Source organism: Plectropomus leopardus, chromosome 15 (genome assembly GCF_026936395.1).
Source record: "Plectropomus leopardus strain MGB_pleo_1.0 chromosome 15, ASM2693639v1, whole genome shotgun sequence".
In the NCBI taxonomy this organism is placed as follows: Eukaryota; Metazoa; Chordata; class Actinopteri; order Perciformes; family Serranidae; genus Plectropomus; species Plectropomus leopardus.
In genome coordinates, this window is record NC_142190.1 from 16,508,568 (window position 1) to 16,532,056 (window position 23,489).

The following is a 23,489-nucleotide window of genomic DNA, read 5'->3' on the forward strand; positions in this document are numbered from 1 at the left end:
AAGAGAAGATGTTTTTATGTTAAAAAGGTTAAGAGGCCACAACCATTACTGGAGTCATGAAGAGGGGCTGAGTCCCCGCTCCCTCTCTCTCCTAAGTAAAGAGTTTCCTCATGGTGACATTCCTTACAGCACAGCAGCCACTTCACAAGTTACATTTCACTAGACTCAAACATCTTATGTACAAATGACACAACAAAAAGGATTAATGAAAATTGAGTGTTGACTTTCAAATAAAACTTTTTTCACTGTGGCCATCATCTCTCTTATCTTTCATGACCAGACCACACCACAGAGAAGTGTAACCACCCTGACACATGAGCTGCAGCAGAGTTGTGTTTTAAGTTTAACATGTGGCTCAGTTGGGGCTGAGAGGCCTATTTTGTTGAAGTGATAAAACACACACACTTTTTTATTGCCCTCAGATCTACTATGCTTCGTTAGGATCGACATTGAAGCATCATGGGGAAAACATGCCTGATATTCAACCTCAAATATTAGGTGGTGAGTTAAAACCAGCTGGCTGGTTGCAGCTCAGAGGAACAAGCTGGTGAGTGTGGGCGCTGATGTAACCGACTATGAATAGATGGGGATACTGTACAGGGACTGTGTCTGGGGAAAAAGCAAATCCAGTCGTATTTATCCATGAGAGAATTTATAATTTGTGCATTTGTACATGTGTGGGTGTGTGCTTGAGCACAGTGTGATTATACATCACCTCAATTATAAAATTAGAACAAAAAGGCTGAATATTTCTAAAAACAATTATTTGAGCTTGCTGCCTAAGCATGAGTCAAAAGCCTAGGTTCATTTTATTGTTATATGCATATTTGTTTTAGTATTTCAAAATAATTGGTTTATTTTGACAGTGGAAAATTTAAAAATGGAAATAAAGCCAGTTGTAGGAAAGCACATTTTGCCATCAGGTTCATAAAATCGTTTAATTATGGAAAGAATTGAGAAACGGGGTACTGGAAGAAAGCAAGAATTCATACAGGTTTGTGTAAAACTATATATAATGTTTGCATATAGCGCATGTCCAAGCACATGCCCAGGGCCAGCTGGTATGTGCACATATTTTTACTGTTTTTCCATGGATACACTTGCAGATTTGTGGGGTTGCAAAGTGTTGAGATAAGAGGGGAAAGCATGTGTTAAAAGCAATAAAATGGTGTTGACATAGGCTGTCGTTACCACATGTGTAACACACGAAGACATAATCTGTGAGCAAAGTGGTATCTTAGTGACAAATCCTTTTTTAATCAAACAATGCTGAGAAGTGTCGGGTACAAAATTAAGCACCAACCACCAGCTAATATATGCTAATATTGGTAAAATATGGAAGTGGCTGGAGGATTTCAGATGCAAATAATGATTTACAATTGAACGGGTTGTGAATTTAAACATTTATCTGTCAGTGGCTGGTAGATGCTCACATTGAACAGTTTCACACCCCGGTCACAAGTTGAAAGAACAATGTAATCATTATTACTTTCAGACCATCCAAGTGTGTACAAAAACAAATCTGGAATTTCTTTGTTAGGTAAAAATGTAAAAAAGACTGGTTGTATGATAATTTCACAACATCACTTACATTCATGGAGGCGTTGATCTCACTGACGGCCTCGTCGTCTGTTGGGAACTGATATATCTGGACACCATTGCTCACCAGCTCACTCATAATCTTTATTTTGAATTTATGGAGCTCACTCTTCGAGATTGTGTCCGCTTTGGCAATGATGGGAATTATGTTGACCTGAGGAAAGGATGAGAAGACAGAGGGGATTTAATAAACAAAGTTATTAAATGTGTATTGTGTGTATGAGCATTGTCTTTGTTTTTATAGTTGAGTCTGCCAAAAATATACATCCAGTCCTGTACTGAAAGCTGCTTTGTGTTCTAGTGTATACGTGGTATTCATTTTGCAGTGATTTTTCTAGGGTGGTATGACATGCATCTTCATGACAGGACACAATGTACCTGTCAAGCTAAATATGATGAAAGCAGACACACAGAAAATCAACTCAGTGTTTTCAGTGGATTACAGAGTACAGTAATTAACTTCCTTTTGTCAGCAGGTCATGAACAAACACTGTGAATTAAGCTAAATTAAACACACTGAAGACCAAATTAAATACAGAAACCAAACTAAGTGCACTGCTAAATATAGTTGAGAAGGCATACCAGACCATACGCAGCAATACTGTACAGTGAATAAGCTCAGTCAGAAACCCAGCAGATACATAAAACAAACAGTGATTATGAAAACAAACTAGGCTCCATCTCCAATCAGCAGCAGATGTGCAGAAATAAACACACAGTTTGTCTGCATTCCTCTGCACGGCTGCATTACCCGAATCACTAACAGGGAGGACAAGGAGCATCCCCACAGATTCACTCATCAATTCCATAGTGCGCCTCAGAGCAAGAGCCAGCGCTTGTTAGGAGTAAAATTACAGGCTCATCATACTTTATTGGATCATTAATTTACAGCAGGGCAGCCAGTGTCGCGCTTTAACCCTTATTTAACAATCAAGCTCCCTAATCGCTATCCAGAGCTGACAACAGCCGTGTGTGAGTTGCGTGTCTTGACGTTGTCGGTGAGGAGGGAGGGGACTGTGATATTTGTTCACTTCCCACAGCCGGGTTTTCCCAGCTGACCAAAGAGTATTCCCAAATAGTTCTCAGCGTTTGTTCTGACCACTTGGAGCACCAGATGGGCAACAGTGACCACATCAGAGCAGTCTGCATGTAAGATAATCACTGACGACAAAGGATTGACATAATGTGATATTTTTGGCTTTTTTGCTGTAATCTTACACCAGTCAAATAACTGAACTATGTAGAGAGTAAGTTAGCTGTGGGCAACAATGTTTTTTTGTAGCCTACATTTGTTTATATTTTGTCAAGTGGTGCCATTTGGCTATTAAGGTTCCTGTTTGGCTACCAGGGAAACAAAAGTGCTTTCCTCCTCATGTTTTGGTTGCACAATGGTTGCTGCACTTCCTCTTTGTCATAAATTGCACCTTCATTTTCCCAGGAGATCATATCCTTTGCTAGGCAGAATTGCATTGTAAAAGCGAGGCTTATATGGAACCAGTGTGGACGCAGATCTCATTATTTTATAGCTTTTATATTGCATAATCAGTTTTTACTTTATAATAATATGTTATGTTAGGCAAAAATAATGATTTTCACTTTCAAAAGCATCATGATTCCCAGGAAAGTTAAGGAGTTAAATCATGGATGTATAAAAAAACCCACATACAGCATGGAGGCAGGGCCCTATTCATTCCTTTGAGAGCTGCTCAGTGACGCATGAAGAAAAACAAGCTCTATTTCCACCGTATAAAAGTACCCTGATCTTGCACATCATGGGGCCCACAGAGCATGCGCACTGTGCCCGAAAAGGCAACTTTAGCCAGCGGAGCGGCTGACTTCTGGTTTAGCATCCTGCTAACCTGAATGGCGATCAAATAGGTTCATCTGGCAGCTCTTTTAGACTTTCCAAATGTTATCAAACTTATTGGATTAAATCTTGATAGAGAAAGGAGTCATTTTGAGAAAATTCTGATGCTCACAAGAATTTATCCATTGATTTACAGGCATCTCTTTCCCAAGGTAAGTCAAAAAGTGGAAAAAGGTCTTGGCATCTTGTTATGGTATAATTCCACTTTTGGCCACTGTGTAAAATTTGCTTCACAGCCTGGGGCTTTTCCTAGGTGATAGAGTTAAATGAGCATCTTTTTTTCTATGATTTCTAATATTTATTGGATGCTTATAGAACATCTGAAATAGACTGAGTTACAATATACATTTCACTGATTATAGTCCAAATTATGACAAATTTCAAAAGGGTAGTAGGAAATAGGGAAAGGAACCGACTTGTTCTAGTTTAGAATCTGTCCGACCCATTTGAATCATATGCTTCTGAGCTTATCAATTCCTTTTATCCATGACAGCATGACAGTTGCACATTGCAAAACAATGATGTGATGCTAAAACATCAATTTCAAGACTGCCATGTATGTGGGGGCTTGCTTTTGTCCCAGAAAAGCAGAATCGATAACGGCATTGGCATCAATAAAATCTTATCAATGCCCATCCCTAGTAAGAAATATCAATCCTTGTTTGTAAAGTGGCCTCTTCAAAATCAATCCTCTACATCCTAATATTAGATAAATAACTAGTAATGATTTCCTTCTATTCAAGACCAAAACATATAAAACAAAAGGACAACTCCTTCTCACTCTTTATCTCTCTTCCTGCCTTCAGCCATCAGAAACCACACTCACTGTGGTGGGCCTTCAACTATCCTCCCAAGGGAGGGGGGGATTCGTAGCCCATTTACAAGAAAAACACCATTGTCTCGCCTTGACAGCAAACTCCACAGACTGAGGGAACAGTTGTTTCTGGTCTGCTTCCCTGGTTTTTCCTGTGAGCTATCTGGCAGACACTGTTCATTTATCTTTAGTTTCCAGATAAAAGTTCATATTCACACACAGTTACACACCATAACTCAGCATAGAAATTAAAAAAATTTTTGGATGGATGCACTCTCAGAATGCCTCTCATGGGACTGAAATACTAAATGTAACCAAAATGTGACAGTACTTAGACTTAAGTGCCTAAATGATTGGTTAATTAATTACTTGACAGAAATGAATGAATAAGCACCAGCTCCAGCTTCTTTGGTGTGAGGATTTGCCAAATTTCTCCATTTTATAAAAGCATAGCTTGAGGTTTGGACTGCTGGTTAGACAGAATAATAATGAAAAACAAAACAAAACATTTGAATCCATCAGTTCAGGGTCTGGGAACATATGAAGAGCATTTTTTTTTTAGTAATTTTATGTTTAACGATACTAAACAGCGGATCAGTTCATTGAAAAATAACCAGTAAGACGATCAGTTAAAATAATCATAAGTTGCACCTTTTTTCTCTGTGACTTGATAAGGCTCTTGTCTAGGCCTGTTAAAGCGGGGAACTGGTACTTTTTGTGGTCAGCCATCACTAGAGTTTAAAGAAATGTGCAAAGGCTGACAGTATGTGGTGATTAGCTGCTGCAAATATTGCCTGCAGCACATTATTATTTCATCTAGAGAGAGACCACTGCATAAACAAGCCCATCAGGCCTGTAAAACAAAACAGCCTCACATGCACACTGTGGTCACTCAACACTGGCTTGCTTTCGGCTGTATTTCACATAGTGGAAAGATTGGTGGGACGGAGCCACAGAGGTCAGAGCAGTGTTCACCCTTACCACCCACTCAGGCTCAAACTGAGCCCACTGTTTCACTCACAATGCTGTAAATCGTCTGAGATAAAAGTGCCTGCCACCAGCTTTGCTATTATTTTACACTTTCAACACTTTCTGACACTGTGTAAATGAAAAAGGCCTGTGCATGACCAAAATGTCTCTTTTAGCCACACTAGAGGTTCACGAAAGAAGGGTTTGGTTTATATGAATGGACGGGGAGATTTGACTGAGGTAAGCTGCTTTGCTTTCACTCATATTAGAGTATAGTATGTAAGCTGTTACACGATAGCTAACACATGTTAACTGCTTTGCTGTGGTTCAAATACCGGATAATATATTTAGCTCAGGTAAGCTACCATGTGTTGCCTCAAAGCAGAGGGTACAGAGTTTTGGCCGTGCAGCTTTGGATGGTATCAGGAGACAGTTGGCAGTGTAGAGTGCCAGGTTTTGATCACTCTGTTGGCTGATAAAGACAGCACAGAGGCTCAGTGGTCAAACGCTGTCGCCTCACAGCAAGAAAAGTACTGCATATGGATCTTGGCCCTTTCAATGTGAAGTCTTTTCTGTCTTTTGTGTGAGTTCCTCTCAGGTCTAAACAGCATTTTGGTTTCCATTTTGACCCACCAGCAATGTGTGGCGGTGTATTTGTCCACAGAGACTCTGCCCTCTGCTTGAATTTTTTTTCTTATTTTTCTGTGCACAGGACATTTCTGTGCTACAACCAGAGCAGTGGTGTGTAACCCCCAGCCAGGCAGCTCGCAGGTGAGGCCAGGCCTGCTTTCTGTTGGACAGCTTAGTTAGCTTGCTTAAGTTTCAGCTTTTCCATTACAACAAATGTAACATTCCTCCAATAGTATCTTGCAGTGTACGTAGAAGAAGTGTAGAAATAATGTTGTGGTTACAAACAATAAACACAATTCCTGCATAATGTACTTTAAAACAAGAAAGTGTCAAAAATATATCAAAATACTTAAAACATTTATGTTGAGTGAATTTATACATAAAGACCTACAAAAACGTGGTTAAGAACTACTGTGTGTTAAATTACGACAAGAGTTAATCCTTATAAAACCATTATCTGTCCCTTTAGGGTGATAGTTGTCTAAAGTATCCGGTCACAGTTTTGAAGAGTACCAGGAGATATCTGGCAGAGACGCACAGCCGTGCGTTGATAGTTGGCAGAGGTAAGGCAGCAGGTTTTGGTCACAAGCTGACCATCTGCTTTGTTCTGGAGTCATTATCACTGCATCACCACACACAAACAGGGCTGAAGCTGCTGCCACTATGTCATCCATATAGCAGTGCTATCAGTAGTCAAATGTATACATCACAGTGCTGTAAATCTATCTGACTGGTGTATCGACGCTTCTTTAATTAACTCAATTATCAATTCACTAAATTATACAGGCCAATGCATTGATGGCTCTTTATCATAGAGGTCCATGTAGCTTTCTCAGTTTAAGTGCTTGCAGATATCCGAGACGTCAGTATAATCATTCTCGCCTTTGGTCAAAACCAAATACAGTCGAAGACACACAAATCTTCACATCTTGCATTTTAACTGCCTCTTACTCTGTCATTTCTTCTCTTCCCGGCTTTGAGTACACATGTTTTGAGGATCTTTTCCCTTCCTGAAATTCCACACTTCCCACACAATAAAACCAGGATTGAGGATGGAAAAAAACACTGAATGGTTTTAGCTGTGTTTATCACTAAGCTGTTTTTCCAAAACATCTTATCAAAATGTCAACAGGTTGAATTTATTTACGTCTGTTGAACCGATCACAAAGACACTGTTCATATTTACACCTTATGTGTATGGACAATTTTTGTTCAATATCAATGGCAACATTTATTTGGATTACAAATAAAAACATCTGACACATAGAATAAGAGGCAATACAGTAAAGCAAACTACAGAGGATCAACTTTCTTCTGTGAAAAATTCAAAGAAAACCACTGACAAAGAAAAAAGATGTGCCTAAAATTAAAAATATAAATAATATCACAGTAAATACAACATGGCTCTAACTTTACTTGCCATTTCTGACTCTCTCCTCCCCCACTAAAACTCACTCCCTCCCCTTCTTTCACGCTCCAAGTGCTGTTATGATGAGATTTTTTTTCCACCAGTTGTCTAATTGAGGCCGAGCCAGTGATTGTGTCTCTACTGAGCTGCACTTATCAGACGTGTGGCAAAGCACAGATCCACTGACCAATAATCTGTGTAGTAATACTCGCACAAGAGCAATGAAAAAGCCACAAATCAATGTGGCTCTGATTGTTACTATTGACTGCTGTTCAGCTGACCTGTAAACTGCAAATATGTTGAATCGGAACTTGTTTACATCACTTTATATCACTGCCTTACAAGGACTATTTTCTTTTTCACTTATATACAGATTATAAATTGCAATTCAGAAAGTGGAATGTAGTGAGCCCCTAAAGGGCCACGCAGGAGAAAAAAACTAGATGGTGGAAAAAAAAAATGATGGTGAAAAAAATTAATATTTTTTCAACATCATTTTTTTTTCACCATTAAAAAATATTTTCACCTTCTAATTTTTCTCCCACCGTCTAATTTTTTTTCTCCTCCATGTCCTTTAGGGGCTCGACATGGACCTTAACACAGAAAATCAACCTTTCACTTGTAAAAAGGCACGCGACATGTTGATTTTTAAGTGTGAACCTCGTATGCAGCAGGTTTTGTGTAGTTCTCCTGAAATCTTGGAAGCTTGCACATTTACTCTCACATCTTTCTTTCCGCTTTCTTATTCTTTTGGGACACAGAGAGTCCACATCCCAACAGAAAGATCAGGGATCTCCACGTTTCAGTGAAATTCATACCAGTCCCAGTGAAAGAGAGGTCGAATTTCAACAACACTGATAGTTTTCACAGACAATGGGAAAGACTGGAAATGTGTGCTTTTTGCCAAAGGGGGAAGACCAGAGCATATGTATGGATTCATGCGTACCTTGCTGTCCAGTTTTTTCATGGTGACGAGGTCCAGGGACTTTAGGGAGTGTCCTGTCGGGGCGATGAAATAAAGGCAGATGTGGATCCTGGTGTCATGGTAGTTAAACAGCGAGCGTTTGATCTTTAGCTCTTCCTGGAGATAGTTTTCAAACTGAGTGTCGATGTAGTCAACGATGGGCTTGTAACTGTGGAGACAGCCGAGAAGAAACTGTAAGGATTTATGTCTGTGGGTAAAAGCAAAAATATTTGTCTAACTCTTCATGCGCTTGTAATGAATATAAAGGAAATATGGACTTGTCACCGGGGAAATGAACCGAGACAGTTATGTTTTCAGTAACTGCGTGATCTGATCCCTTGCCAAGATCTCAGCTTAGAGCTGTACAGCTTAGTGCTGCATGAAATTTGTGCTCAGCTTATGGAAGTCTGGTTGAAACAAATCACAGAGGATGAAAATTGTCCTATCCTCTCTCATCAGTGCTCTGATGGCCTTTGTAGCCTACAGTGTCACCAGTAAATCACAGAAATCAGGAATGTGAGCTGTGAAAACATCAAAGGTTTTCATTTTTGGCTCATTATCGTTTTGCATGCGTAGCTAAACAAACAAGACCAGGAAGGTAAAATTCAAACTTCTGAAAGTCCATATCGTTACACCGCGGATAACCTGCATTGTTAGAGGAGAACCAAAAGCCTTTACACACTGGGGACTTTTTTTGTGTGATAAATTTGCATGGCAATTTTTTTTTTTGACTTACTCTTTTGATCATCAGTACTTTCACATACAGAACACAAATGTTATGCGGCAAAAAAGCAACTTTTTTTCTCAAACTTTTGGACCGAAAGCAAAGGCAATAATACACAACTTTTTGCAGAACAAACATCACGTCACAACACCAGGACAGTGGCAGACCTGTTGCAAATTCACATCCCTGCTGATATGAAGAGTTTTGACACACAAAAAAAACTGTCCCGCCAAAAGGGCGATAAGGGAGGTCATGCATTTGCAGCAGCAGCCCTAAAGCTTTGAAACAGTTTAACATTTTCAGTCAGTTAAGCGCTCCCCCTTTGTAGATACTAAACGTATCTATGTACAAAGAGGGAACAGTATGTTTTAGGCCTTTTAGTGTCTTAGTGTCTGTAAGTGCTTCTGATTCTGCACCATTTTTAAACTGCAGTGATTATCAAGTTAAACACTAGGAAATATTGAATGTCCTTTGTTAAACTGATTTTGGTTATTGCAGAAGTACAGTTTGTCTCTGCAAGCTATTTCTAATATCTTTCAATTCCAAAACGGTCACCAGTCTGATAATGTTAGGGTCATGAGACAGTTTACAGGAAATTTATCATGCAGCCACAGCGAGCTTGTTTGGAGCAGTTTGAGTGTGCAGCTTTAACTCATTTAGTTTGGGGAGATGAGAACAAGACCAATAGCAGTCAGACACATTTTTAATAAATTGCGTCATTGCTGCCTCAAATACAATCCCTCAAAATATGTCTATTGTACAAGGTTTATTAGTCACAATAGATACAAGTCTTGCAGAATCACTTACCATTCGCTACATATCTGCTGTTGTGATGCTCAATACATTTGTTCCATTCTCACAATCCCTCCAGCTTCGCCTCCAATGTATGCCTCAAAAATGTTTCAAACAGACATTGCTGTGGCTCTCAAACAGATGTGCATTGCTTATGTTACGTTGCTATGTTTGGGCACAACATGACCTCCTTGGCCTCACTGGGCACAGCAAGCATCACCTCTGCTTTCACATGTCCTCTGGCTCTCACTGACAAGATGCACAAGAGAACGTATTTTTGTAAAATTGTGCAATGTCATAGATCTGAAACACCTCCTGAATCGACATCACATCAGTCCTCAGTGCTTCAAAGTGACTGAAGTGCAACTCAGACTGTCAAGTTTACAAGATGTGCCTGCTACATTAAAAGTGCGATTCTGAGCCACAAAACAACAAGACTAAAATGAAGAGTTTCAGGAGTATAATAAGACAGATCTGGAAATGTAATGGCCAGCTGTTTCTTTGAGTGATGTAATCAGGTAACTAATTACTTAAACAGCAGACTACACTGGAAAATTTTCTACTGCAAGTGTTTGCAAATTTTACAGGTCAAAGTGAGACAGAAGTCCATTTTTTTCTATATCAACAGCCAGCACCATGTTTACAGTGATCTGTCCTCTCCCTCCACATCTATCTTCAATCTCTTCTGAGGATTGCATCAACTCTGACCTTTTGAGGCTCTCTCAGTTGCATTTACAGTCCACTGCAGCATGTCAGTTTATACAGCCTACAGAGAAAGCTCCTATCAAAGGGCGTGAGAGTGCTTGCTTGCTGGCTAGTTCACAACAAGATCACTCCATTCCACAGCTGCATGTTTAAAAAAATCAGCTATTTCCTCCTTATTGCTGTCCCACCTCGTCTTATTTCCACCCTACAGAGAAAACCCAAATGTGCAGAAACCTGGACTGATATTGTCTGTTTTTCTCATTTGTAACCCTAGGCAACATGGACTTAATTTAGGCAAAACTATGGCGGTGTCATCGTGAAAAATAGAAAGACGGGTTTGGATGAGAACTGACAGGGAAAATCTGTCGTTACAACAGTCAGGAGTCAAATGGAAAACACAGTGAAGCATGTGTTTGAGGCACGTACCACGCAAATGGAATATAACTCACAGGACAAAACAATAAGTGCTGTTTATCAGAATGCATCATCACTTTCCTGATGCAGTAAATGGCACTGTTGGTTAGATTTACCACATTGTTCACACACATTGTCATCTATAATCTGTAAGGCTTGAGTTCCAACTTCGGCTGTATGGCTGTGATAATTAGATGATCAATAAACAAGAGTATGGCTTAAATTGGGGATATATTTGGTTGAAAAACATTACATTTATTAGTGGTGGGAATCAGCAGAGGCCCCACAATACAACATCATCACAATACTTAAGTCATAATGCGACATTATTGTGATTTTAAACATTTTATGAAATGCTGAGCATTGGGATGACATATGACATATATTATTATTACACACTTGACCTTTTACATCATTTATTATCATTTCACCACCCTCACCTGTCCTCTTTGTTGATCTGATCACCGAAGCCCACGGTGTCAACGATCGTCAGTTTGAGGTGGACGTTGCTTTCTTGCAGGTCGTATGTTCGCGGCCGCAGATAAACGCCATTCTGATAGTGGCTCGCCTCTTCATTCTCAAACATGGTGTTGAAGAGTGTGTTCATTAACGTTGACTTGCCAATACCAGTCTCCCCTGTGGGTAGTAGGATGTACAGAAACAGACAGAGAGGTAAATTACTCAGTCACTGGAGAGTAATTCATCAGCCTGGACTGGACTGGAGTTTTTATTGCAGCAACACAATTGTGCATTTCTTTCCTGTCAGGAAAAACAACACAACGTTGCTGCTGTATTGTTGTAGTTAAACATGTTCTTTGGAGGAAAACAAATCAAGTAAAGGTTGAGGGAAAATGACTGTAGAGAAACGTTCATTAGTTACAGAATGGCATTTCCGTGAGCTGCTAATTGTAACAGTATTTAACACAATCTGTCACACACATTGCTCGCACACTGTTGTTTGGTACTCACCTACACAGAGAATGTTAAAACAAAATCCCTGCGTGACCGATTTACTGACCAGTTGGTCAGGGAGGCTGTCAAATCCAACATGTCCGCCCAAACTCAGGTTACGCTTCTCTTCATTCTGAGGGACAAAAACAAAACAAAACATTAAAAGTCTGGTTGCGTGTGTGAAAAACACACATGGTGAAGACATTAGTCAGAGGTAGGAAGAGCTGCAGCTGAAGCATTCACATTCCTACGCAAATGAAAGATCCTGCGTACATTCTGCAGATGTAACACTCATCGGCTAACATTATGAGATAAATAATCAGGGCCTGCTGTGAGGATGAGCTTCAGGAGTAATCCTTCACATGCATGAGGAACTAAAGACACTGCCACACGGAGAAACTGCTTCTCTGTGCACCAAATAAATAAGTCATTCAGAGATTTATGACACTGACATCATCTCAGTGAAATGAGAATATCCTCAGATGAAAATAAAAATCACTTGCAGGAAGTTTAGCAGTTCTTTGGATAACAACATCAACATCCTAAACATTTTAAAGCTACTCTTTTCTTTTATCTCAGCACTAATGGGTCACCACAGCCATACACAACAAACGATATAAACAAAATCATCGATCTTAATTAAGCTACTTGTGGTTTCCAAATCAAGGGGCACCTCTTAAAACTGTAAACAAAACTAAAAAGGATCTCCAATCACCACTGCTTTTTCAGACACTGTGCACAACCACTCTATAATCAATCTGCATTTAGAAGAGAGCATCCTGGAACCAAAAGCACGAAGATTACCGATACACAACCGACCAAAGACAGACACCACTATTGGCTTGTAAGCATTTTCACCTTTGATCTCCCTTGTCTAACACATCTCAACTGAAGGAGAGACAGTCAGCAACAAGAGAGAGCGTGTTAGAGCTGTAGAGGAACAGACAGACAGCACCTTGAGATGAATGGGGCCACCCGAGCTTGGCTGGCTCCGCCACGAAGGATCGCATACTTGAAGGCTGATGTCACTAAACACAGGCAGCCTGGGAGCAGAGCAGAGCTCAGCAGAACGAACCCCACTGTACTGAACTGAGAGGCAGGCTCTGCATGCACAGCAGAGGAGACAGAAACCTGACTGAACTGCAAAGGATGAGCACTGTGTGTGTGTGTGTGTGTGTGTGTGTGTGTGTGTGTGTGTGTGTGTGTGTGCGTGCGTGAGTGTGTGTGTAAGCACAGGGTTTAATATGTCAGGCAACACCACTGGAGTAATCTGACGTGAGCTGAGCTAGGCAATAGTGAGCTGAAGCACACTGTGAGTTTACTACATTACATTAACGCCCATGTTTAATCAAAGAAAACAAATCTATACAAGCTGTAAATGTGTTTTAAGTGTTTCTCCATGCGATGTTGTCTGTGAAACATCCAGCCAAGCCGAGGACATGTTTTATGGCAAGCCAGGTGACAGCATAGCAAAAACTTGAAAATCCCATTGAAGGGTTCTTTCTTTTTTATGAGATCTAGCTCTTGTTCCCTTTGAGCCTGAACGCATGCATTGTAAGTTGCTTTAAACAAAAGCATCTGCCAATTTAATGTAATGTTTGTGGTACTCCGTAGCAGGTTTACACAGATGAGGATGAGGAAGAAGACAGTGAGCATTTTTGCATTTTTTTGTTAAAGGAATAAGGATCATTTATAAGACAGATAGTCATACCATGTTGAAGTTTTGGAGAAAAAAATGTGAACATACTGATATTTTGATTGATTTGGGGCTACATTTAATAACAGCAAAACTATATCTAAATGATTCAGTTTCTACTACCATTATGTTATTGCTGCTGTTATTGTGCCTCTTTAAATGTAATCTATCTATGTGCCATTCATTTTAATTTGTGCAGCACTTTGGTCAAATGTGGTTGTTTTTAAATGTGCTTGATTTTATTTGATTTGATATGTTCCCAGTTTTCCATGGAGGGGTGTAAGTAAAAGTTTTCTTCACAAAGTCAACATAACACTGCATGGTTCATTGATAAACAAATGGTCATTTTGTAGGTGAAGTACTCATGTATATGCTGTAAACTCAGAGCTCATCAAACCACATTAATGCTTTTTTGCGGTATTCAGTTTGCTGAACGAAGCTTGTAGAGATATTCGGATAGATTACTGGAGGGGGAGGGTGTGACCTCTAGTATTAGGCCTGGAAGGAAACTGGTGCAATGACTATCTGGATTCCTGAGCTGTGTTTAAAAAAGGAGAAGTCGACAATTTATATTAGCCTTTATTTATCCAGGGAGGGATAAATAAAGGCCTGTATGTTCATTTTCCATCAACACCCCCTTTCGTTTCCAGTTTCACATGTGGTAGCAGACTAACTGCACGCAGTTGGTGATTAAGTGGCTTGCTCAAGGGCACATTGACAACATTTTTTGTGTGAGTGAGGAATTTTTTTAGACCACAAGTCTGGAAATTTACACTTCAAGCCACAAAGGCTTACCTCTGGAAACTCATTGTGCCAATTCAATATGTATCTGGACCATCAGAGAAGCATGACCAAAGTCAAGGGGCGGGCTGGTGTCATGCTCAGTAAGGAGTATTTTGACCTTATAAACCTTGTTTCTGTGGAATTTGCTCCAAACTTACAAAACCACATTGGTGAGACTCTCAGATTCAGAAAAATAACACAGATCCTGACTCATGAGATAATTCTAGGGTGACCTCCTACTCTGAACCAGACCGAGCTGTCAGCAGCACGTAATCTTTGTGTGAGAGTGTGTAAATCATGAGAGGCAGATGGGTATGTGACTGAGGGCTACAAAAAAAGCACGCAGACCTGACCATCGGAGTTATCTTTAAGGATAAGACCGAGAAGAACTGCAGACGTGGACAAACTCTCCAAGCTGTGATTTCACTGACAATGTTGGAGTGTGTGCTGGACTCAGTGCTGAAAAAAGTACTACAAGCACCGTTTATGCAAGTAAAAGTAACAATACAACAATGTTAAGGTACTATATTCCAAGTAAAAGTCACTGTCAGATAGCTAAGCAAAAGTAAATAAGTATTATCAGCAAAATACATTTATTTTTTGTATGGCAAGTGAAAAATGTCAGTGAAACGTGGAGTTTCACGCAGGAGAGCTTGACACATTTTCATAAAAAGAAATTAAAAGAGGCAGAAATTAAATTAGATAAATATTTTTGGTAATTCAGACCACGGATTCAAATTTAAGAAAAATTAATGACTTCTAGGGCCTAATATTCATAAAATTGAGAACGAGGTAGTGGTGTGCTCGAAGACTGTCTTTGTAACTCAGGAAATAACGCAGATGCTCTTGAAAAAAAGGGTCATAGCCATTTATAAAATTGAATTTAAGACTTTTCAGGGTCCTGCAGACACCCTGGTAGTAGAGCATAAGCGTGAAGTAACAGAAAAATTAAACACTGACCAGACTTAGCTGGCATGCAGGACTAAGTCTATGTGAGAGCTACAACTTATCACTATTGTCACATGAAAATCTCCATATTCGGTCATTTTCTTGTTTTTCTTTGGCTGGAGGATTACATAGTTCTCCACAAAAAAAGACTTTTCCGTCTTATGAAGCTTTGCTGAGAACAAACTGGATTACATGAACAATTCATCACAAAGCTAAAAATAAACCTTATTGCCTTAGTTCCTAAAACATTTAGCCTACACTTAATGACAACAGCGTAACGCCCATCAGTCAAGGATGCATAACCGGCAGAAAAAAGAGCTATTAGGAAAACTCTGAGGCATCTGTCCACCCACTCAGTTCAGAGAAGAGCAGCAAAGTATGACAGGAATGAAAGGCTTCTGGTTAACTGTCTCAGGGTGAGGAAACAACACAGTCAGTTCTCAGGCCACCGTATCGCCAGGCCAACAGGAAATGACTGCACTGCGGGGCCCCAGGTGGCTCAAAGTGAAATGAGGCATAAACGATATAAGCTAGTTCACAATGCTGTGTGTTTGTAGCTGGCTGACGGGAACTACTTTTTTCTGTCAGTGATTTTTTCACAGTCCTGTCACTTTGAGGGGCCTGATGCAGGCTGGCTCACTGTTACCCTCATGGCTTACTGGGACACTTGAATAGAACAAAGCCACTGTTAATTTTAGCAACACCTGTGCTTGTCTTTAGGGGTCGAGTGGTACTGGTTTTGCGGCACCGATCCTGATACTATCCATCAGTAGTTAATGAGACCAATGACCGATATTTGGAACCAATGACCGATATTTGGAACCAATGTGCATTTACAATAAAAAATGAAAATATTGCTGTTGAAATTTAGAATTTGGAATATAACAAACTGACACAAAACTTTGTTTAAATGCTTTCACAAAATGTTTCATCAAAACTGAAACTTTCAACATCATATACAGCAAGTTCCCAGCAAGTGTTTTATAAAGTTCAGTGAAAAAAAAATAGTACCCCGAGGTTTTACAAAGTGAAAGTTCCTTCCTTTGATACTTTCTTTGCATGTTTTGCAGACTGCCTTCCCCAGCATTGGTTGGTTTCATTAATCATTAATATAAAAAGCTGATACAGATAATCTGCAAAATGCCAATCTGCCAATCTGCAAAATGTCAAAAGTCTTTGGCGTTTAAAAGGGTTACTTCAGATTCGCCAAAGTCACAAAATAACACAAACTAATTAACTGATCGAGGCAGTGGTAGACCAGCAGCTCCCATGTTTTACCAAAATTATTGTTTTTGTCAGTGAAGTCTGGCGTTTTCCCTGTCTGAATGTGCTGTCTGACAGAAAGGTGAGCTATGAAACTGTTATTCTTTTTTTAAAAGTGGCTAAAATGTGTCCCCCATCCACAGCGGTGCATTGCTTAACTTCCATGTCAGCGATTCTGCCACAGCTTCTCCAAACTGGGGGCATGCTGACAGACACCTACTGTATGTAATACACCGAGTATGAATAAGTAACCAAAACAATGCCCCTTCAAAAAATCCAAACTATCCCTTTAAGATATGAAGCGCAAACACTATGATCTCAAGGGAATCAATTCAACAAGTTACGTTTTAGGACACAATGACTACTGCAGTGTCAAGACAGTTAAGCCACATGCTATAAGAGATTGCTTTTATTGTAGATTAATCATTTTATTATGTGTCTGATTAAATGAATTATCAATAAAATGACAGAAAACTGTGATAGATACCTGTCAATTTGTCAATCAGAGCAAATACCCATATTTTTTGGCTTGATCAATAACTTAAACAATTATCTGAAATTTATGTTTTTATTGTCCATCACTGTGGGACACCTGTCCAAACCCAGAAAGTATAATACTGCCATGGATTCAGTGAGTTACGCTTTGGGCCACAACTTGAGTCCATTTTTCAGTCTGCATTTGTTTACATTTTGGCAAACTGGCACCATTAAATGTATGCAGCATTTGTTTTTGGCAATTCCTGTTTGCAAACAAATGATAAAGACGACTACCTCTGGATGACATCCTCTTCCATGATGCCTAAGCCAAGCTATGGATGTTTATTTACACTGAACGTCAGAGATAATGATATCCTCAGGAAGTGCATGGCACACCAAACCAAGAAATATATGCATGTATGCTTGTGCATTCAGATTTAACTGATTAATGACACACCAATAAGTGGCTGAAGTACCTTCATTGCCCATTGTTGTGTGTAAGCTCCAAAGTCTATTTGAAATTGTTTCAGCACTACAGTCTTTAATGCAACAAACATGATTCCAAACATCACAAAAAATAGTGAATATCATGATAGCAGGTAAGTAAGCTCCAAAGGCACTTTGACATCAACTTTCCAAAAGGTTACATAAATATGTGACACAGATCCGACCAGACACAAACTGGAGGCAAAACCAAGATCTGTTTTCTACACACCTATCAGTCCACGGAAACATTTTCGGCGCTCAGTCCTAACATGACCTGAAATTCTCCCATCAGTCACTCTCTCCTGCTGCAGACTCCCCTCCTGCTGTCTTTCCATCCTCTCCTCAGCCTGCCTCTCGCCTTCTGGCCTCCGTTCCCACCTGACTTGTGTCTGACTTGTGTTTGCAGCTCGTGTCCGCCTCAGTGAGCCTCCAACTGACAGACAGCAGCAACTTGACAGCCTGAGGTACACACTGCTGCAGCTGATGCTTGTGTGTGAGGAAACACACCGAGGTACGGCCTTTGAAAAGGCTTCAAATATTTACAATAACTTGAGGTGCACTTTGTGTAGACGTGGCCTCCCTTAAATGTCTTGTTTTCACATAACAAGTTAAAGAGGGACGATCAACTGCTACATAGTATTCCACATTTTCAGAATTTTCACTTCACTGGGCATTTTCCATTTCCAGTGTGCATTATGTATTTATTATTTTAAGTCATATATACTCAATACATACTGAGGCAGGACTCTAAAGAATTTAGAATAGGAATTGTGGCATGCTAGTACGCTTTTCAAGGCATGAAATGTATCGTTATGACTGCTACTTGTGGAAATCTTACTGGCTACAGAGGTGGGGAAGCTTTAAGCAAAAAGACTTGGACTTGAAATTATGGCTGGATTATTAATCAGTTACTTGATTGACAATAAAAAGATCACAAACTCTTCCAATAATGAATTAATCATGTGTTTATCGAGCACAAATGCCAAACATTTGCCGCTTCCAGCTTTTTAAATGTGAGGTTTTGCTGCTTTTCTCTGTTTAATATGATTGAAATTCTTATTTCTGTGTTTTGGACTTTTTAACTGATAGAAAATTATAACTGAAGATGTCACATTGAGCTCTGACATTGCCAGGAAGCTCCTGGCTTTTCCTGAGGCAAGGTTAGGACTAAAGGTGACAGAGCTGTTTCTGTCACTGCTATGCTACGACCTGCCCGAGAATTTCAGACCTGCAAATCGAGTGTCTTCCATTAAGGTGCTCCTGCAAATCTACTTTTATCATAAGGTTTTCTTATAATCAGTTCAAGCTGAAAAACGTGCATGCGTGTGAGATTGTGCGTGCACTTCTCTTTGCATGTATATGTGTGGGGTATATGTTTTTAAATACATTGAGATATCTGTATATTGGGTTAATTTGTCATTTGGTCTTGCTATTGATATAAATGTGTCACTGTTTTCCCTAGAATTATTCTATTGACTAAAGCCAAAAACACACCTGTAGTCAGGAGGCGTGTTCATGTGTTTTCAGGTGGGAAGAAATTCTTTGAAACAAAAAGTCACAAGACTGTATTCTCTGAATGCAATTTGCCACCGAAAAGTTAATCTATCCCCAACTTTCATTTTGGCCTCAAGTCGCTGCAAAATAAAACATCAGCAGCTTTTCATAGACACTGCACGGCAGCTTGCTGCAAGCTGCACTTTGCTGCTGCTTAATATGTTTTCAGCATCATACCTGCCCTTTGTGAAGCACTCTACAAACACAGATTTTTATAAGTGCAATATAAAGAAATGTAAATTACCATTAAAAAAAACTATTAGAACTATTGGAATTGGCTGTTTTTCATCATTTTTTTATTTTAAATTAACAAAAGAGATTAATCAATATTGGAAAAATGAGATGCAGTTTTACAAAGTCTGGGACTCGGTTTTGAGACACAGACACTAACTGCACTGACTTGCTGTTGTAGACTTAACTGGTCAATAGGATCTCTACCTTAACTGACAGCTGCATAAGAAAAAAATCTTATGAGACTACAGACAACTATTTTACTAAAGCATAACTATTGACGGATTGTTTTTACCGAAGTGTGATTGTTAAAATGTAATTACTACAAGCACAAAGCTTCATTTGGTGTTGAGAACAGATGTATCTGTTTGAGGGCTTATTCAAACTAGCATCTGTGAGGGGAGGACGCCACATGAAAACCTCAATGACAAACCAACACACACATTTAGTGCTCTGCAGATGAGGTAGGGTGGTGACTTCCTGTCCAATGACGGTCATGCAGATTTATGAACAAGCCGGATGTCTTCTGAATTATAATTATGAGGGGACTGCTTCATCATAACTTCTGAAAGGGCTCTTTTGTGTAAGGGGTCATTATGAACTGCGGCACAAAGGATTTTACATCTCATACAACGTCATCAAACAAGAAATGTACTTTAGAAAGATGTTGTTGTCATATTATCATCTCTAACCCACCCCGACGGGTTTTGCCCATTTTGCAATAGCCGCTCTACTGCCGCTACTTGATGTTGCAATGGTGAAAATGTTGACTGTTGAACTTTGCATGTGTGCCTTCAGGAATTCACAAGCACAGTGATAAAAAAAACAAGTTTTCATCTGTTTATTATCTCATCAAATGCCCTCAATATCTCTCTCCGCCTCTCTAGTCTCACAGTCGTGCACAACAATCGTATGAGCGCATTACTGCTCAGCTTCATCACTCATCTATGCCCAACAGGAAAGACCAAAAAATGAGTGAGACAGACGGGAGAGGAGACACGGGAACCATTTTACGAGACAGATGTACAGCTCGCTCATCTTTATGGGGCTTTTCAAAAATACACTGTATCCTCACTATCACTGAACTGAGGTAGAAAAAAATGTATCCCAACAAAACAGTTTTTGCTGTGCTCTCAGGTATGTTATTAGCCACAGGGCAAAGTGATTTCTTCATGGATTAGAAGTAAAAGTCTCTCACGTGCACAGAAAAGCTCTCACAAGTGCTAAGTGATTAAGATCTAGACTAGTAATGCAAGTTATTGAATGCTGTAGAACTATGGATACTAACTAAAATTGGAGACGTACAGCTCAGAAAATCAAACATATCTTGTGCTCTCTGTGGATGCAGTAAATCCAGCCTTAATTTTGTTTTGATACTAATTAATCAAAGAAAATAACAGGGGACATTTTGCATTGTTTTGACTGGATTTTTCTTATTCTCTGGCTTTCTCGATGACATTTAAAGACATAACAACCTGTGAATTTGCAGGTCAAGTACAAATTGTCAGATTAATGACTGTCCCTTTTATTTACTTTTTCGAGTCGATGTCTGCAGCACTTAAGCCGTCTCAGCCAAGTCAGCATTCACATGATTCCTGCAAGTTTCATGTTTCAGAATCCAAAACAGAAATGAACTCGAGACCATCTTTCAATGCGATCACTCAAGCTCAGATACAGTGATCCACTTATAACTATTGCGACCAATGGCCCCTTCCTACCACCTTACTTTCGGCCCCCTTGCTTGGACCACATCTATCTTCGAACTCGACTTTCATTTTGATCTCAGCGAAACACCTGTAAAGTTTCATGACTGCGTCTTGCATGGTTGTGACGCCATCGTGGTGACAAAATCTGTCCACAGGCAGACAGACAAACACCTGGCAAAATACTCACACAGCTTCTGTGGTACTTCCCGCTACAGTCGCTGTCACCAGGACCACATTTCACCATGATGACACACACAGACAGACTCAGGAGGTGAAAACAATACCAGCTGCAAAAAAAAGTGACTCCATGCAGCCTTTTTATCGTTCATACTGATAAAAAGACATCCATATCCCATGTGAAACACGTAAACATCAGAACGATGCCACTTGGCGCTGTGGAGCCTTTCAACAAGACACATGACTGATGAGGTGCTGCAGTTATTAAACGTGTGAGGTTATGGCGTGGTTTTTTATCTTGCAGGCCATCCATCCAACAGCTGTTCAATGTGGACTACGTTTTATGGTGAACTTGCCTCTGTTAAATTAGACAACACAGCCTCAAAACCTTCATTCAGCCTTTGCCAACATTATTTTGAAATCTTTTTCAATCTAACAGCTGCACAATTTGGGTTACAACAGGTCTTTGCCAAATTCTGACCTATTCTATAGATGGATATTGACTCATCATCGTCAGCTGCAGCTCGGCTGTCATGATTCATCCAACACATCGGATTTGACGGTCTCGCCTCGAGGCAGTTCTGGCCTGTATGTTCTCTATACAGCCAGCATCACTGCCGACACACAACATTTAGTTTACTTGACCTGCAATCTGTTGTGAGCGGCTGAACAACATGGAAAGGCGCTGGCTAAAATTTGAAGGAAGTGTGTTTTAAGTCTAAGAGTGCATTTAAAATAAACAAATCTGCGCTGAATAAAGCGCTCGATGCATTCGCGAGTTAACATCCCCCTCTGCGCAAACAAGCAAAGCTGCACTTTTAAAGTACGAGCCTCATAATTCAACATTCATTGTCTTTTGCCTTTAAGCACTTTATGAAGCTAATTTCATTTCATGCATGCAGGCCTCACGGGAGAGACAATACTCTTCAGGGTCAGTAGGCAAGCGCTGTACATGCTAAATATGTTGTAGGGCATTTCATTACATAACCATTTAAATGAACAGCATCCGTTTCCTTATGCTCAACACTCTAATGCAATCAATGAGTGAAAGCAATAGTTGGCTCCATTGATCGCCTCCTGTGGCCCTGGCCTAGAAAGTTATCCCAAAGCTACGCTGTCTGTTGCTTTGGATTGACGCGGGCCAACAATGCAACCAAACACACATCCCTATCAATAACTGCACGTAATTAACAGTGTGCCCTTTAAACAAACTGCCAGGCGAGCATGTCCGTTTGTTCAATATGTTCTCACTTAGTTCAGAGAGTTGGACAGGAAGTCAGACAGACAGCCCGCTGTTGATCCACAGGCCTGTTTTACTGCAATCAGCATTTTTCTTTAATCGATTCTCTTACTTTGTATTCCAAAAAAGACGACTTATCTTCTGCACCCTCACTTGGAAACCTCCCCAATTTAAGAAATGCCAAGCGTGCAATATCCTATGCACCTTTTTTTGGATCCTCTCCTTTCTTCACGGACATGTGCTGCACCAAGAAGTGGCAGGAGAGGCCCGCAGTGTCTTCTTAATCTCTTTATCCCTGAAACTCAATGCTGCTTACTGTCCAATTCACCACAACAAGGATCTCTTCAAGCATCTGCCAAAAAGTTAATCACCCTCTTTAAATCCCCTCCTGTGCATTTGCGTCGTCGCCGTGATACCGGTTCTCCAAACGCTTCGTTGTGCGACTGCGTGAATTCTTGACATACTTGAGGGTGTATCGCTATTTTCTTTGGCCTGTATTGCGTCACCACACTGTACCTACAGGGTTACACCTGACTGACAACTAAGCTCGTCACTATGAAAACAATGCAGGATACTCTGCTCTCATTTGATACTAAGCCCAACCTTTACTGTGTAGAGCCGGGATGTCCAGACTTTTTTGAATGGGGGTCAAAACAACTGGAGTCCAGCTGCTTCTCACACCACATGGGTTATTTTGAAAATTACATGCAAATGACACAAATGTTTCGAAATTAAGCGATAGTATGTATGAAGTATTCAAGTTAGTATGAAGTATTCAAGTTTTCGCCACACCTAAAAGCGGCGGCCCTTTGCTTTTGACTTTATGCTTCTTTGCCGTGGCCATGTCTACAGGGAACATCTAGTCTTAATAACCATTAGTCTGCTTATTTACCATCTGCTTATGAAAATACATTTGTTTCACTCATGCAGGTCCTACTTGGTGCATGTCTACAAACTGTATGAAAATGTAATAAATGTAAAAATGATCTTGCTTGATTAACCAATATCTTGTTAAGTACATTTTGAAAGACAAACCAAGAGCCTGTTAAAATCTGTTTGAGGGCCACAACTGGCCCCCTGGGCCAGACTTT

The 23,489-nt window shown here is 40.0% G+C and overlaps 1 protein-coding gene and 1 long non-coding RNA gene across 3 annotated transcripts in view; one reads left to right on the forward strand and one right to left on the reverse strand.

Annotated features, from left to right (window-relative positions):
- Positions 1-23,489, reverse strand: part of septin8a (septin 8a) — a 47,645-nt gene that overhangs the window by 22,253 nt on the left and 1,903 nt on the right. For both annotated transcript variants that reach the window (XM_088088930.1, XM_042499914.2), the window contains exons 2-5: positions 11,856-11,970; positions 11,327-11,522; positions 8,234-8,420; positions 1,592-1,753 (exon numbers count right to left, since the gene is read on the reverse strand). In XM_088088930.1, the coding sequence (XP_087945056.1) occupies positions 1,592-1,753; positions 8,234-8,420; positions 11,327-11,522; positions 11,856-11,970 (660 nt within the window). The remainder of the gene's footprint in view (positions 1-1,591; positions 1,754-8,233; positions 8,421-11,326; positions 11,523-11,855; positions 11,971-23,489) is intronic.
- LOC148187258 (uncharacterized) lies at positions 3-23,486 on the forward strand. The gene is made up of 4 exons (XR_015779018.1): positions 3-547; positions 5,962-6,020; positions 6,349-6,442; positions 17,897-23,486. It is a non-coding gene; the product is annotated as an uncharacterized LOC148187258 (long non-coding RNA).